The 17288-nt window shown below is 36.8% G+C and overlaps 1 protein-coding gene across 16 annotated transcripts in view; it reads left to right on the top strand.

Moving 5' to 3' along the window:
* The first annotated feature begins 668 nt into the window (after window positions 1-668).
* gtf2ird1 (GTF2I repeat domain containing 1) overlaps window positions 669-17288 on the top strand; it is a 56584-nt gene continuing 39964 nt past the window's right edge. For 9 of the 16 annotated variants that reach the window (XR_012406412.1, XR_012406413.1, XR_012406411.1 and 6 more), the window contains exons 1-3: window positions 669-903; window positions 16662-16791; window positions 16877-17018. Coding sequence is in view for 9 of the 16 variants with exons in the window: in XM_021476657.3 (XP_021332332.2) it covers window positions 16666-16791; window positions 16877-17018 (268 nt within the window). In the remaining 7 variants the exon portion in view is untranslated. The remainder of the gene's footprint in view (window positions 904-16661; window positions 16792-16876; window positions 17019-17288) is intronic. The other 7 variants (XR_012406416.1, XR_012406417.1, XR_012406415.1 and 4 more) reach the window with 1 other exon arrangement.

Raw genomic sequence — 17288 nt, forward strand, 5'->3', positions numbered from 1 at the left:
ATGCAGGAGTTTATGGATTTATTTGCTAATTTATTTATTATTTTATTTATGCAGGAGTTTATGGATTTATTCACTCATTTATTTGTATATTTGCATATTTATTAATTTATTATTTTATTTATGCAGGAATTTTCGGATTTATTTACTTAATTATTTGCATATTTTGTTATTTATTATTTCATTTTATTTATGCAAGATATTTTCAGATTTATTTACTTATTTATTTGCATATTAATTTATTTATTGTGTTTGCAGGTTTCGTCCTTCACATTAGCCTACCTTTATGATCATAAACGTATTCGTGTTCATATAATAGATGATATATTTATGCACATACTTCATTAGATTGCTGAAATGTGTCCTTTTACTCAAGAATCCTCCCTGAGAGCAGCGCACAGGTTGTTGTAAGCGAATCTGTTATTCACACCGGTCCATGCTCATCTTAAAATAAGGCAAGCATAACAGGAGGGCTGTGGCGAGGGGGGGCACACACAGAAAATATAGACATGTTACACTCACAATGTCAAAAGAGTTAGTTGGCCACATTTGTCCTGCGACTGTCCGCGTTGCTGTTCCAGCGGTTCTCTAATCCTGTATGTAAATGACAGCCAATAGATGCTGTTGTTGAGTTGGGCTGGGATTAGCGGAGGCGAATGACTTTCAATTTTACTGGATTACAGAACAAAGAAAGGGGAAAGGGGACACACTCCTCTGTTAAAGAAAACAGAGAGAAAACCGGGCAAACTCATCAAATAAATCACACCGAATGCTTTTCGATAGACTACAGACCTTTCGAGATTATGACATTTAGCAAAGTCGCTGTCGCCTTTCTTTAGATGGGAATTCGGCTCTCACTGTTGGATTAAACGGAGAATAAACCTATTCCGGGATTGACAGCATAAGGTAATTAAACACGGGGAAACGGGGAAGGATTAAACATCATAATGTTTGTGTGTGTACGACAAAACACTTAGGAGTGTCGTTCTTGAGCACGTGACTTTTTATGGATGTTGAAAAAGTGAAATTACAGATTATAATTTAGGGGGGAGGAGGATGGCTAGTGGTGTTAGCACACTGGCTATCATGCTAACGCGAATGTATGACACTCGACGCGATGTTTTATGGGCTTTTAAGAAAGTAACACGCTTTGTTTTGCGATATGTGTGAGATAAGCAATTATTCGACGCGGTTAGGGGTTTTGTCGAACTGTAGTTGCATTTTTCGCGATTGTTTATTTTGTAAAAACGACAACAAATTGAGCGTTAGCAAGTTACCGAAACAGAGCAGTTGCATTGTTAGCTGGGTGATAAATCGATTGTTTGTTTAAATTCATATTTAATGCAATGTGATTAAAATTGCAGTCTTTGGCGTGGCAACGGACGCGTTTGTCTCCCGGAGAAGGTCATGTTTACAATGTCAAATCCACCTATCAGTGGCTGCTAATCTGCGTCTACTATAGATTATGCGTAACCGAACGCGTCCCAGTTAAGTTTGCTGCCGAGTAATAATATCACATGTCTCAAAACTTGCTCGGTTTTCCTCGAAGGACTTCTCCACTGTCAGATCCATTCACGAAGACAATGAGAGTTTATGATTTATGTCACGCTGTCCCATTATGAGTCTATAACTGAAACACGAACTGTCCCAGAATTACTTGCTGTCAGATTGGGCCTCTTTGTCACACATACTCTATATTTATTACAGTGATAACAACTGTCTGTGTTTCTTTTTTTGTGGCTTTTTTCACCCTCATTTTATATGTCTGTCACAGTACCAAATCTTTACTGTGTTTACAAGAGTAAAGGTATGCTTAAAATCAAAGATTAATGTTTCTGCCAACTGAATATGTAATACTATTGTTAATAAGTATGATGGATATGAAATATTCCAGTAGGCACACAATGTAATAGGACTGTAATAATAGGTTATATTTAGGTAATGACATCAGGTAACTAAAATTCAATGCATTGCCAGTGTCTAAGGACCACGTTATTTTAACGTCCAATAACGACATTAAGGTTGTGTTGGAAAGTGACCCAAATCCAACATCGAGCCAATATTGACTTCAAATACTGACATTTATTTGTCAGGTATGGCAACCAAAATCCAACGTCTGATAGACGTCACATTGGTAACGTCCACACAACATTAAGCTGTAACATCATTAGACATTGATATTCGGTCGATTTTAGATCGTGTTGGCAAGTGACCAAAATCCAACATCTTAAACCAACGTCATATTGACTTCAAATGCTGACATTTATTTGTCAGGCATGGCAACCAAAATCCAACGCCTAATAGATGTCATAGTGGTGACGTCCACACAACGTTAAGCTGTAACATCATTAAACATTGATATTTGATTGATTTTTGGTTGGACGTTGGACATTGATGTCGGCCTGACATTGGGTTCTGGTTTCATTTCCGAACTAAATGCAAAGTCACACGATGTTGATGTACAACGCCAATCTGACGTCATGTTGACGTCTTGTGCTAGCACTATTTAAAAAGCATGAACAACAGCAGTCAACAACAACAAAAAAGATACAGATGGCGTTTTGCTCTTTTTTTTTATAACCTGTTTAAGCTTTATTTTATGATTAGTTGCAATGTTTAATATTTAATTGAACAGACCTGTGGATCTTTCAAGCTTCTAATTCAGTCACTAACAGAAAGTACCATGTTTTATGGACTTATGTACTGTGGTATTTGAATGACATTGTAAATGCAACTGCATATGAGTGTGGTAATGATATGTATATGATTTCATTATCTTTTAAAGGCCTGATACCAGTTTATTATAGCTCATAATATTGAAATGTGAGCATTCTGTTCAAATGTGCTGCGTTTTACATAGCTGAAACATTATACAAAGCCTTATTGTTTTGTGTCTGAACTTTACATGATAATGTAGTTAGTTGCATCTAATTACATTTAGTATGGTCAGTCAGTTGCCTTTCCCCAATGTAGCTAATATACAGATAAAACCTAGTGAATGTGACCTTAACATATTTTGATGAACATAGTATCATGTTTTTTTAATACCTTAAAGTAGCTTATTAAGACAGTTGCATATGAATAAGAAAACCATTCAGTACAACGTTGCTTTGAAACTTTGTTCATTCATAGTTCGTGATATTGAAGTGAACAAATGACATTCGAATGTGTTATTTATCACATTGCAGAATACATGTTTTCTTCTGCTCTTGAAACAATTTCATTGTTAGTTGCATTTTGTCATTAATGTTTAGTATTCATTCACCAGTTGAAAAGTATAGCATTATTACACCTTTATTCTTCACTAACTAAATGTACTAACATAGTGACATTCATGAATACCTTAAAACAGTATTTAAATACAATTGTATATGTCAGATTTATTGTGTTATTGTATAAATTGTATAACACAAATCCGTTTTGTGTATTCGAAAATTAGTTACAAATTCACACAGTCTCTTTGATATAAAAATGTGTGTTTTTTTGGAAGTAACGTAAACATTCGAACAGGTCGAACATTTACAATTGAGCTTGTACTAATTCATAAAAATGAGGCATTCATTTGCCAAAAGCGTAGACATATCATGATTAACAGGTGTTTTTACATTATTTTCGCTTTCAAATTGCTTTACGTGTGCTTGATCTCTTCTCTGACAGCATTTGATGTTAGAAATGTTGACTTCACAGTTTAACAAAGTTTTTGGACAGTTCAATAATATCGAGTAAGACGTTACAGAATAGGGCTGCACGATTTAGAAAAAATCTGACATTGTGATATTTTGATTTTCTACTAAATGTATTACAATATGAATACAATGTCACCAGAGGACTTGAATAGCTATATTTAGAAAGAAGTCATTCATTTATATTGATTGGGGTGATTTTGTAAGGGTGTGAATCATGCATAAAAAATAATAAACAAATTGCAAGCAAGTGCAGTGGAGCGACAAAAAATTGAAATAAAAAGTGTTTTATAGATTTCTGTAGAGTCAAACAGTTTTCCGGTACAAAACGTGAATTAAGGAATGTAAAATAACTCTTTATAATCTTTATTGTGCTAATTCAGTAAAATGATTCTTCATTACACTTACAAAGGAACTTTTTTGTGCCTGAATGCTTTAAAATAGTGCTGAACAATATATCATTTGAGCATTGTGTGTCCACAACAGTCAAATATCAAAATTTGATTGTTTTTTAAAGATATAAAAAGTTGAATGTATTTTTAAAGATAATTTATATAACGTTGACCATGTTTTTTTACGTTTTATTGGACTTGATTATTGTTACGCTCAAAGGATGCAGAGTTTCACTCGGTTATGGTTATACTGTGCAATGACTCCACAAATTGTATGCATTTTTAGCTGTTGTGCTGATCAACTTTAATCCCAGCTCAACATTGCAGATCCTGCGAAATTGTGTTGACCGTATGATAACTGCTTTCACGGTTTTACTGTGGTTTGTAAAAGCCAAGTTTTTAAAACAGCTAAACTTTTTTGTCATACCATTTCTAAGGTATACGTAAGTTTTTTATTTTATTTTTTTAACAACTACTTCATTTAGTTTTTTAACCATTTAACCGCACGTCGTTACATGATGCACAAATACAAATTTAGTTTTGTTTGCTTATTATTTGTATTTATTTTTCATTCATTAAAATCAAAAGTATGAAGTATTTTTAGAAACATAAGAGCATTTTCACACACCTTGTAGGTGTCAGCTTTTTGTATCTGTGTTTTATTTCTCTAGACAGAAAAAAAAATTCCTTCTGTGATTGGTCATGTTTCGCGCTCATTTGTGTACTGTTTTCTGATTTACAGTAAATTAAAAATATTGTATTTTAATAGCTTTAAGAAAATATTTCCCAAATCGCAACTTCAAAATACAGCGACATCCTGCATAACAGTAAAAGCATTACAGTTAAATATAGTGTAGTTTACATTAATTTTAAGAGTGTATCTCAAGTAGAAAAGGAAATACACATCAGACCTGAACAGTGCAGTGTCTTAATTTATATCCAAAGAAAAGAAAGATATCAAAGATGCCTTTTCAAGTTGTAAAGAAATGTTTTTGAAATTCATGAAGATAGCAGAAGGCCATGATTTATTTTAATTATTTAACCTGACATGTTTACGCCTCCAAACTGTTTGAAATGTTTCCTAAAATAAAATATATTGTGTTCAATGGTGAAAAATGTTGTTTTTACCCAGACAGTTGAAACAACATATTTTAGAGCAGGAACTACAATACTGTGAAACTGTGATATTTTTATCCAAGGTTATTATCATACAATCAGAATCTTTTACCAGCCCATGCCTTGTTGACAGTTCCTAATTTCGAAATGATTGCATTCTGTTATAACAGGTCTTTCAATCCTCATCTATTTGAACACTGATACATTTTTGAACAGAACTGATTTTTTCCCAGAGTATTTGCTGTCTGAAATGTGGCTGAATTGTTCGAACATACACTCTGTAAAACCCCAAAACTTAAGGTAACTCAAACCATTTAAGGAAATCGAATGCAACAAACTATTTAAGTTCAAAAACTAATCCTAATAAGTACTGTGAACTTAATCCATTCAAGTAAACAAAGCAATCTAAGCACAGTAAAGCCCAATAAATGAAGAGAACTCGAACCAACTGAGTACTGTAAAACCCAATAAGTTAAGGCAACACAAACCGTTTGAGGAAACCGATTGCTATAAACCAGTGGTTCTCAAACTTTTTTCACCAAGTACCACCTCAGAAAAAAACTGTCCTTCCAAGCACCACCATGATGAGCAGTATTGAAATACAGTAGCACAGTAGGCCTAGTAAAGCAGCTACAAATCTTAAAGTTTAAAATCATGACAGATTAACTATTATTAATTAGAATATATATTATTATCAGCCACTTTAAACATTATAAATAGTTTGAACATTAACACTTTACTGTGCTTATATGTAAAAAAAAAAACATTGACAAAATAAAATGTTAACGTTTAAATTAAAACTTGCTTTTAAAAGTTCATTAAAAATTGTAGGCTACTGTTCTTAAAAAGTAAAAAAAATTCTCCTGTATTTAAATGTAAAGTGTTAACCTATAGTAACCTATTCATCAAAACCTGGAAATGTTGCTTGGACCTAATGTAGGCTATATATCATATCCATATATATTAATTATTTTTTATAAATTTTGAAATATTTGTTGCATGTACATATGACATTGATATTGGATTCCTCTGCGTACCACTAGAAGGAAGCCCGTGTACCACTAGTGGTACACGTACCACAGTTTGAGAAGCACTGCTATAAATCATTTGAGTTATAAAACTAATTTATATTATACTGTGTACTGTGAACTTACTCCATTTAAGTTGAAGTAATGAGGAATTGAATTACCTCAGTTATTACCTTCAACACTGAGTTCAAAACACTTTTCAAATTAGTAGAATTAACTTTCAGTCAATTTTAAGTTAACTACACTGGTTTCATTTGATGAAGTTGACTGTTGGGTTTTACAGTGCAGTTTTTAAAAGGATGCCTCCCCTCAAACCTCACCTCTTTAACCCAACCAAGCAAATTGTCCTAAAATCTATGCCTGAGAGAATACAAATTCGGACTAATTAGCCAGAGTTGTGAATTGCTGTGAGATTGTGTTGGTGTTTGAGAATCAAGGCCGTCTTTTCCCATGTAGGCCTCCTCTTTGCTGCATGCAACATGTTTGCGTGGCCTTTGGGAAAATGTCCATGGGTTAAAGGAGCTAAGACCAATTAAAAGTCAATTATCAGCCCTTGAGCCAAACGATTTAGATACAGTTGTGTTTCCGACGGGATCTGTAAGCGGAATCTGTATAAAGGCTATTAGCAGAAGTTTTGTGTATCAATGGCAGAGCCACAAGCCTCTTAGGGCAAAACCGCTCATAAAACCCACGTTACCCTTTCTTGAGATGCCGGTAATATCTTTAAGCACCATACAGGCAGTAATTCAAGAAGGAGCGGCTACATTATGCTTCCCCTCGAGCTGAGGATCTCAGATAGCGTGAATGAAAAAACAGTATTTTGGCAGGGCGGACTCCTAACAAGGAGGAAGTCATTAATCTGAGCATTTAAGCATGTCAGTCCGGATCCCTACTTTTCCTGCAATTTTGCTTTTTGGAGTGTCACCAGTTGATTTTCTTCTACTCTCTACTGTTTTTTTTTCTTCTACTCTCTACTGTTTTTTTTTTCTTCTTCTCCCTTCCGTAAGAAAATAAATTTGTTATAGTTAACTCATGTCTTTTGGCTACTACAAAGAAAGCTTAGTGTGGAGTACAAAACAAGTCATTTATACATGAAGCTTAAGGTGTCAGATGAATGTAGTTTCCCCCTGCAGAACGGATAAGCCTGTTCAATGAGGAAGCCTCACCAATCTCTTTTTCTGTAAAGGGTTTTTGTTAAAGCTAGAAGTGTCGAGATATAAACAACCTCAACCCTTCATCATTTACAAGGCAAGGCAAGAAGTTATTAGTGTAGCTCATATGATGAGTGAAGTTTTGAACTTCTGATCTTCACTCAGAAGTGAAGAATAATTAGCAATATCTCAGACTTTTTTGGGGTGTGTTTGTGTGTCCATGGTGTTTTTTCTGATTTTTTTGGATGCTACAAGAGAAGTGGGCGTCACGGTGGCACAGTGGGAAGCATGATTGCCACGATCGGTTTGAGCTCTGGCTGAGTCAGTTGGCATTTCTGCGTGGAGTTTGCATGTTGTCCCTGTGTTTACGTGGGTTTCCACTTGGTGCTCCGGTTTCCTTGACAGTTCAAAGACATGCGATATAGGTAAATTATTAATTCATTAATTTTTTCATTTTTCATTTCAAGTCCCTTTATTAATCAGGGGTCACCACAGCGGAATGAACTGCCAACTTATCCAGCACAGTTTTACACAGAGGATGCCCAACACTGGGAAACACCCCCACACTCTTGCACACAATCACATACACTATGGTCAATTTAGCTTATTCAATTCACCTATACCACATGTCTTTGGGCTGTGGAGGAAACCGGAGCACCCGAAGGAAACCCTCCTGAACACGGGGAGAACATGCAAACTCCACACAGAATCGTCAAATGACCCAGCCAGGGCTTGAACCAGCGACATTACTGTGAGGTAATTGTGCTACCTACTGTGCCACAGCAATGCCCATAGGTGAATCAAATAAGCTAAATTGGCCGTAGTGTATGGGTGCGAATGAGAGTGTATGGATGTTTCCCAGTGAGGGGTTGCAGCCAGAAGGGCATCCGCTGCATAAAACATATGCTGGATAAGTTGGCGGTTCATTCCGCTATGGCGACCCCAGATTAATAAAGGGACTGAGCTGAAAAGGAAATTGAATGAATGAATGAATAAACGAAAGAGAAGTTGTGCACTAAGCTTTACTCCGGGATATCATTGTCCTAAACACTGCATTTAACTACTTGGATCTGATTGGTCAATCATGTCAAGCAGCAGTTTGTTATTCTCTGATCAATCAATATAACAATAATCAGTAAATAGCAATTATTTTCATTTGTGAAAGCTTTTATTCAGTAAGCTTACACAATTTCCATCGATAAAATAAGCAACAAGCAAGAGATTGAATCAAATGCAAGCTAATTACGTACACTCAAAAAATATTTTCATTTTTGAGTGAACTATCCTTTATAGGCCAGGACACACCAAGCTGAAGATCAGTCATTGCAGCATTGTGTTACACACATTACCTTATTCATTCAGTTTCCTTCAACTTAGTCGCTTTATTTATCAGGGGTCACCACAGTGAAATGAACCGCCAACTTATCCAGCAAATGTTTTATGCAGTGAATGCCCTTTTAGCTGCAACCAAGTACTGGGAAACACCCACACACTCACTCATACACATTCATTATGGTCTGTTTAGCTTGTTCAATTCATCTGTCATGCATGTCTTTGAAACCGGGGGAAACCAGAGCACCCAGAGAAAACCCACACCAACATGGGGAGAACATGCAAACACACAGAAATGCCAGCAAGGGCTCGAACCAGCAACCTTCTTGCTGTGAGGTGACAGTGTTTGCCCGATTCAGAATGTAGATTCGATGTCACCAGTTAGGGAAAGAAAACGTTCTGATTGGCTGTTTAGCTACAAATCAGAGTGCAAGAACAAAAGCTGAAGTGACGAAGTTAAGCACAAAATTGAATTTAAAGAGAGTTTTATAGGGAACACAAAGAATTACCCTTGTAATTTAGTGGCATATTTGCAAATGACATGGATTATCATACTTATATTTGCACACACTAATCCCTGTGGTGAATGAGAAGCACTAGTTCTGGTACAGCACTAGTTCTGGTTTCCCTTTGTGGAATGACAATAGATTCTACTGCCAGGTGCAGGTATGGAAAGATACATTTTTGTCATTCAAGCGCAGAGCAAACCTTTTCATTTCAGTTGGTTGTCTATTTGGTGTGTTCTTTTTGGTCCAGATGGGACCAAACACAGCCAACAGGTGTTTGTACACCTTAAGGCCTGTGGTATGGTTTGGTTCGGTATGCTTTTATGGCCGTTTTCACTGTCAAAAGGCACCAAAAAGCGAACCGTACCGTACCACTTTTTGGGCACCCTTTCCAAAGGGTTTCCAAAGGACACAAGCAGAAGAAGGAAAACAAAGGAAGGACCATTTTTAAATACACAGCCGAGACATTACACTATAATAATATATACATATAATAACGAGCCATGGTCGACCTGGGCTCAAACAAACCTTATCGTCGTCTTGATAAACAGCCACAATGCCAAGGAAAAGAGTAGAATCTGTGTGTCCTGTTGGTTATGAGGCATCTAAAAGCTAGAGAAGTTTCACTTTCTGTAGAGGTCTGCGATCGCTCGCCACATGTCCATATTTGAAAAAACAAACTTTTTGAGCTCAATAATAACGTGCGAATGATTTTTGAAGTGCTTCTGACATCCTATCCTTTCAGAAAAGTATGAACGTGAGAGGAAATCGCTAAAAAACATAGAAGAAGCCAAAAAATAAAAAATAAAAACAAAGGAGCAAAGGATTCTTTCAGCAACCTAAAAGATAAACAAACTACCATGTTTGATTATTATCGTTGCCTTTAAGACTATTAAGAACTCGGAATGACTAAATTACTTTCTAACAGAGGTTACATGTGCTAGTGAAGATTAAAGACAGATGAGAGGTTTGCACTGACTGTTTGTTGCGTGTTGTTTTTTTAACCCAAATAAGGACTAAATGTATGCTGTGTGTAGTTTACTGCAATTGGTAACACATCGTAGACTCTAAGGGGCTGTATGTGTTTATATATGTTGCATTTATTCATTTATTTATTTTATATAATCACAGACATTACAATAAGCATCATTGATCTACAGTTATAATCAAATCATGTTGATAGAAAGGTTAGTAATGAACATTTATACACAAATATTTATGTGTATAAAGCATCTGTTTTATGAGAAGTGCTTCTCATGATATGTGAACGACCCCTACTGCTTTACTTTGACATTTCCTTGAGCGAGAATGACGTGGACTGCAACTTTTTGTTGTACACCATGCCTACTAAAAGGATACTGGTAGTACCCCAGTGGAGACTCAAGGTGACCTGTACTGAACCGTACCGTACCGTACCATACTGTACCATACCACTCAGTTTAAATGAGGCATTAGCTGCATCATAGTAAATTCTGACAAGTTTTAAATATTTAAGCCCTGCTCAGATTTTCTTCCGTAAATTTATAATGAGTCTTTGTAACACTTTACAACAAGGTTGTATTAATGTACTAACATAAAGAACAGTTGACAATATATTTATTTATTCATCTTTGTTAACATTAGTTAATGGAAGTAAATCATTAGTTCATGTTAAAGGGCTGGTCCACTATGACAGAGGTTCCCAAACTTTTCAGCCCGCGACCCCCCAAAAAAACAATGACTCGCAACCCCCAATTTCTTCTGAGGTGGTTATAAGGACAGAAACCTTCCATGCAATGGCGCACACACACCAATAGACCCAAGTCTATTCTTCGTTAAATTATCTTTAATGTATGTCAGTGCTGTAAATGTGCCAGAAAGTTTAACCTGGTGTTATAAAATCAATCTGCTGAATCAGACGCTATTGCTGTGTCTTTAATATAATGTAATGTATGTAATACCAGGAGTCGCAATGAAATAGAACTAGTAACTATAAGCTACTATAAAGTAGTATAGTAACTTTTCAATAGGTTATGGATAAAATATGTTAATTCTTATGGTTTCATAAAAATAAATAGATTATTGAAAATCACCAGGCGACCCCTTCTTCGTTGTCCCGCGACCCTTCAGGTGGTCCCAACCCCTACTTTGAAAACCACTGCCCTATGATACCATATTTTAAACTTTAGTTGATGTGTAATGTGAGTGAACATAAACAACATCTCTAAATGTAAGCAATCAAAGTTCAAGCTTTTACAGAGTTAGCTTAGCGAAGCTTACAGCAAACAAAGTGTGGGTACTGCAAAAAAATTAATGGTGGTGCTATAAACCCTTCATATACACCCCGTGGCGTGGCCAGATGCTTCCTGGTGATGTAGAGCTGATCTGTGTATCACAGCACATTACGGTAGCTGACCGATCAGAGCCTTTTGAGGGCGGGTTTTCAGAGGAACTAGGAAATATAACAGTCATTTTCATGTTAGCTGAGATGGTAAATAATCAAAATAGGATATATGAAAACATAACCTGATTTTTTACAAATGAAGCATGAGCACACATTGCACCCCATAAACACAACCAAACCTTAAAAATACACTCTTGACCACCTCTTTAGCTCTATTCTAATGTTGCATGTGAATTTTGATTATTAAAATTCTTTAAACTGTTGTTCATGATTAGTTCATGCTAAATACAATAACTAATGAAACCTTATTATAAAGCGTGATCGATTCTTTTATTGAGTTAATCCTGAATGTACTTTAGGAAGTTCTGACATCCATTAATATGTTAAAGCATCAAATCAGAGACTAGGAAACTTTATTTTTCAGGCAAAGTTCTGAATTAGGTTTGGTCATTCGGAACAAATCCGAAAGATACAAGGTGTTGGTGTTGTTGCTCAGATGTTGTCTATAAGATTATGCTCAAGCAGAGGCATCCGGCTCGGGTTTATTGGAGGTTTTCAGACGAGTAATAGTAGCGCTGGATCTCTCTGTGCAGCCTGTGGTTTTGGCTCTGCCCGGAGGCTGGGATAATGGCTCCCAGTGTCTGGAGAGATTAAAGGCCAGAGCTGCATTGTTCACATGCCTCGAGATTAGTTTCCAAGGAAACGGATTGCAGTTGCCATGTGAACACAAGGCCCCGAATTAGGATTGCGTTTTATTTATTTATTTGTTTGTGGTACAGCTCGCATTTGTCATCCCTGCTGTTTTAGTTTGCCTTCAGGCCACCATTTCATTTGCATTCATTTTATAAACCTAGCCTGGCTTCCAAGTTTATAGCGCTATAGTTTGGAGCTGACGTGGCTTACATGGAGATGTTTGGGGGGCATCTTGTCGAGAGGGATGGGTAAAGTAGTTGACTTCCGAGGTCTCGTGCTTCCAGGCCCTGTCTTGCTTCCAAGGAGAACAAATTAAGGATGAAGGGTTTTAAGGCAATAATCTGAGCTAGCTTTAATTGGTTGACAAAGGCTTATCGTAATTAGCTACTTTCACATGTGTGTGACGGATTTCGGCGTATTAGCACAGGGGAGGGTATTACTATCACTTTCCAAAGCTTCTTATAGGTTTTTGCCATCCTTCAATACGTTTTGTACAGCAGAAATATATTTGAAAAAGTTAATGGGGAACTTGAAACCTTCATCATATTGGTTTGCATTTGTATGCAATTGTTTCATTACATACTAGTTAGTGTTGTTTTACTGTAATGACATTAGGAATAACTGACGACACTCCATAATAGACACCCAAGGTGGTGATGTGACCACTTTTACTACAGATACCACATCTAAAGATAAGGTTTTGATGTTTTATTTTAAGATTTTCCTAAAAAGGCTCCCATGTAGGACCAGTTTTTTTACTCATCTTAAAGTCTTTTTTTGCTTTTTAATTAGATTTTTGACTGTTGTAGTGAAATTATTTGGCATAGTGATATAGAACTGTAGACCTGCCTGGAATGAACTTTAGCTGTGCGTTTGTCTGAAAGCAATTGCACACTTCATAATGTTTATCAGCTATTTTGAATCAGGAGTTTTATACTGTGAAATACTAAATACAAAATTGCCTTTTTTTATTAAACGGCAGTGGTTCACTGAAAAAATTGCAGCTCTGTCTTTCAACAAATTCAATTATCATTTTCTGAAGGATTAAAAAGTCTGCTGTAAATATTACTTGTACATTATAACATAAATTAACAACAGAACCTAAATTATTAATTTCGGTTTTAATTCAGCACTGAAATATGTGTTTATGATAAACACTTAAGTATTTAAATCCAGACATAGACTAAGTTTTGCTCAGGCAATGTATAGTTATTATTATATAGGTAATATTTACATTTAGTCATTTAGCAGACACTTTTATCCAATGCGACCTACAAATAAGGACAAGGAAGCAAATAACAACTATAAGAGCAACAATGAACAAGTGCTGTAGGCAAGTTTCAGGTGTGTAAAGTGTAAGAAGCAAAACATTAGTCATTTTTGTTTGTAGTACAGTTAGTGGTGGAGCCAGAGAGGCAATTGCAGATTAGTAAGGAAAGTGGAGACTAAATAGTTGAGTTTTAAGTCGTTTTTTTGAAGACAGTTTGTGACTCTGCCGTTCTGATGCAGTTAGGGAGTTCATTCCACCAACTGGGCAGATTAAATGCGAGAATTCGGGAATGTGATTTTTTCCCTCTTTGGGATGGAACCACAAGGCGACGTTCATTCACAGAACACAAGTTTCTGGAGGGCACATAAATCTGCAGAAGTGAGAGCAGATAAGAAGGTGCAAAGCCAGAAGTCGCTTTGTAAGCAAACATCAGAGCTTTGAATTTGATGCGTGCAGAAACTGGCAGCCAGTGCAAACGGATGAGTATCGGAGTGACATGTGCTCTTTTAGGTTCATTAAAGACCACTCGTGCTGGTTCGTTCTGAAGCAGCTGAAGAGGTTTTATAGAGTTAGCTAGAAGCCCGGCTAGTAGAGAGTTGCAATATTTCAGTCTGGAGAGAACAAGAGCTTGAACAATGATTACTAAGGTAAGGTAAGGTAATGGTACTATATTACTATTATATAGGTAATATAGTAGTAATATTTAGATTTAAGATAATTTTTTTCAATAAAATTGTTAATGACCGGGTTGGACCCCCTTTTGCATTCTGACCTGTCTTAATCCCATGTGGCATAGATTTAACAAGGTACTGGAAACTTTCCTCATTGTGGTCCATATTGACATGATCGTCAGTTGCTGCAGATTTGTTGCCTGCACATCCTTGATGTTAATTCACCATATCCCATAGGTGTTCTATTGGATTTGAGATCTGATGACTGTAGAGGCCATTTGAGGAACATTGTCATGTTCAAGAAACCAATCTGAGATTATTCGTGCTTTATGACATGGCGCGTTATCTTGCTGGAGGTAGCCATCAGAAGATGGGTACACTGTGGTCATAAAGGGATGGACATGGTCAGCAACAATACTCAGGTAGGCCGTGGCGTTGATGCTTAATTGGTACTAATGGACCGAAAGTGTGCTAAGAAAATATCCCCCACAGCATAACACAGGGATGTGATTCCTCCATATTAATATGGATGTTTTTATTTTCAATGGAGCAACCCCTGTAATTTACGTAAAAAAAAAAATTCAGGGGGGTGGGGAGGGGGGTCTCAGTGAGGTTCATGGTCATCAAGGCAAATGACCTGATGGTTTGCGCCTTTATTGTTTGCCATTGTGCACAAGACTAAGCAGTAACTGCTTCATTCCGGTAGTCATTCAGGCATGTAATTGTAGACCTACTAGGTTACTATATATAATATAATGATATTGTGTAGTCCTATAATGTGTGCCGAAGCCGCTGACAATATGCAAGATTATGAAATTGCTTTAAATGCGGGCGCGACTGTGCACGCTCTCACATTTGCACGTTACGACCACGTGCACTCTATTTACATTATAAATAAAGCTGCAGGAGGCACATTTGTTATTATCCTCGCAGATCATCTCTCCTTATGCCTTCATTAATTCAGTGCTACAGTCAAACACCTGAAATGTAATACCTGAAAGTTTAATAAGTTTAGATGATATTACATATTTATAAAGATATATTTTATAATTAATCACAACTAAAAAAAAGCAGGGACATAGCCGAAGGAAAAAGGAAAGTGAATGTGATAAACTCTTTTTAGCTCGTATGATAATTTATTCAGGGTGGACTATTAAAGTATATTACGCTACTCAATTCTGCACTTGTTATCTTGTCTTCCTTCTTTTTATTGTCCTCGACTGATCACATGCCTGATTACACCACCACCGACAGCCTAAACCGTTTGATACAAGGCAGCATGGATCCATGCTTGCATGTTGTTTATGTCAAATTCTGACCCTTCCATCCGAATGTCGCAGCAGAAATCGAGACTCATTAGACCAGGCAACGTTTTTCCAATCTCCAATTTTGGTGACTTTGTGTGAATAGTAGCCTCAGTTTCCTATTCTTAGCTGACAGGAGAGGCACCAGGTGTGGTCTTCTGCTGCTGTAGTCCATCTACCTCAAGGTTGGACATTTTGCGAGTTCAGAGATGCTCTTCTGCATACCTCAGTTTTAACGAGTGGTTATTTGAGTGACTGTTGCCTTTCTATCAGTTCAAACCAGTCTGGCCTTTCTCCTCTGACCTCTGGCATCAACAAGGCATTCGTGCCCACAGAACTGCTGCTCACTGGATATTTTCTCTTTTTCAGACCATTCTCTGTAAACCCTAGAGATGGTTGTGTGTGAAAAAATCCCAGCAGATCAGCAATTTCTGAAATACTCAGATCAGCCCATCTGGCACCAACAACCATGCCAAATTCAAAGTCAATGAAATCACCTTTCTTCCCCATTCTGATGCTAGGTTTGAACTGCTGCAGACCGTCTTGACCATGTCTACATGCCTAAATGCATAGAGTTGTTTCCATGTAATTGGCTGATTAGAAATTTGCGTTAATCAGCAGTGGACCTAATAAAGTGGCTGGTCATTGTATGTATATAAAAACCAGAAGAGTGGTATATAATTTGCTAACTTATGTGGTTCAATTATCCAAATTATTCTGAAGAATGTTCAAAAAACATTTTTAACTAGTGACCCTGCCCGTATCTGTATAACCATGCTAATGATGTCACACACTCTCAATTTCTGATTTGGTTTTATAGAAAAAACGGATACACCAAAGACACTTTAATATGTTGTGTGTTTTACTGGTTTGCATGGAGCAGCATTATAGATGAACCCTAAAATTGGCGTAGTACAATAAAACAGTGCTGCTGCTTTCCTACATGATTATGATTCATATTGCGCTAGTCTCTCATCAGCAACAGGATGTAATAAGGATGACAACTCTTATGATTCCAAACTCAGTCACAGTGTCATCAAATTATGCCTTTGTTTGTTGTGTATACACACCCTCTAGCGGCGAATATTACTTACTGCGCTACTTATTGTAACTTTTTAATCCTTGTTTCTCTCAGAAGAATGGCTCAGATACGGAAGTTGGGCTGTGATGGGATGAGAACAAACTCTCGACCAGAGCTCAAAGTTCCCCAAGTCTCAGCCAGACAAGAGATCCTCACCAGCCTTGTGTCTGCTCTGGACTCGGTGGTAAGGGGGTTTTAAAGATTCTTTAAAGTGCGAGTATTATGCACAATTATGTTTGTGGATGAGCTGAGGTGAACTGTGCTTGCAGTGCTCCGCCATGTCTAAGCTGAATGCTGAGGTGGCCTGTGTCACTGTGCATGAGGACAGCGTGATCGCAGTGGGAACAGAGAAGGGAAGAATCTTCCTGAACTCCAGAAAGGAAATACAGACTGACTTTCACAAGTTTTGCAGTGAGTAAACGTCAACTTACAATCAACATTACTGCTTTATTGCCATGTTGCTGTTGTTTTTTTCTACACTGAAGAAAACAGAGAGTGTTTCTTTTAGCTGGGAATTGGTTAATGATTGAAAGTTTCAAAGTGTGTGTATTATAATGGAATACATACAGTGCTCAGCATAAATGAGTACACCTCTTTTTGAAAAATGTTTTTATACATTTCTCAGTGAATATAGCTAATAATCTTTAGTGTATTTTAACAAAACAGTTTTATAAAAAGATA

This window comes from Danio rerio, chromosome 5 (genome assembly GCF_049306965.1).
Source record: "Danio rerio strain Tuebingen ecotype United States chromosome 5, GRCz12tu, whole genome shotgun sequence".
NCBI classification, from domain to species: domain Eukaryota; kingdom Metazoa; phylum Chordata; class Actinopteri; order Cypriniformes; family Danionidae; genus Danio; species Danio rerio.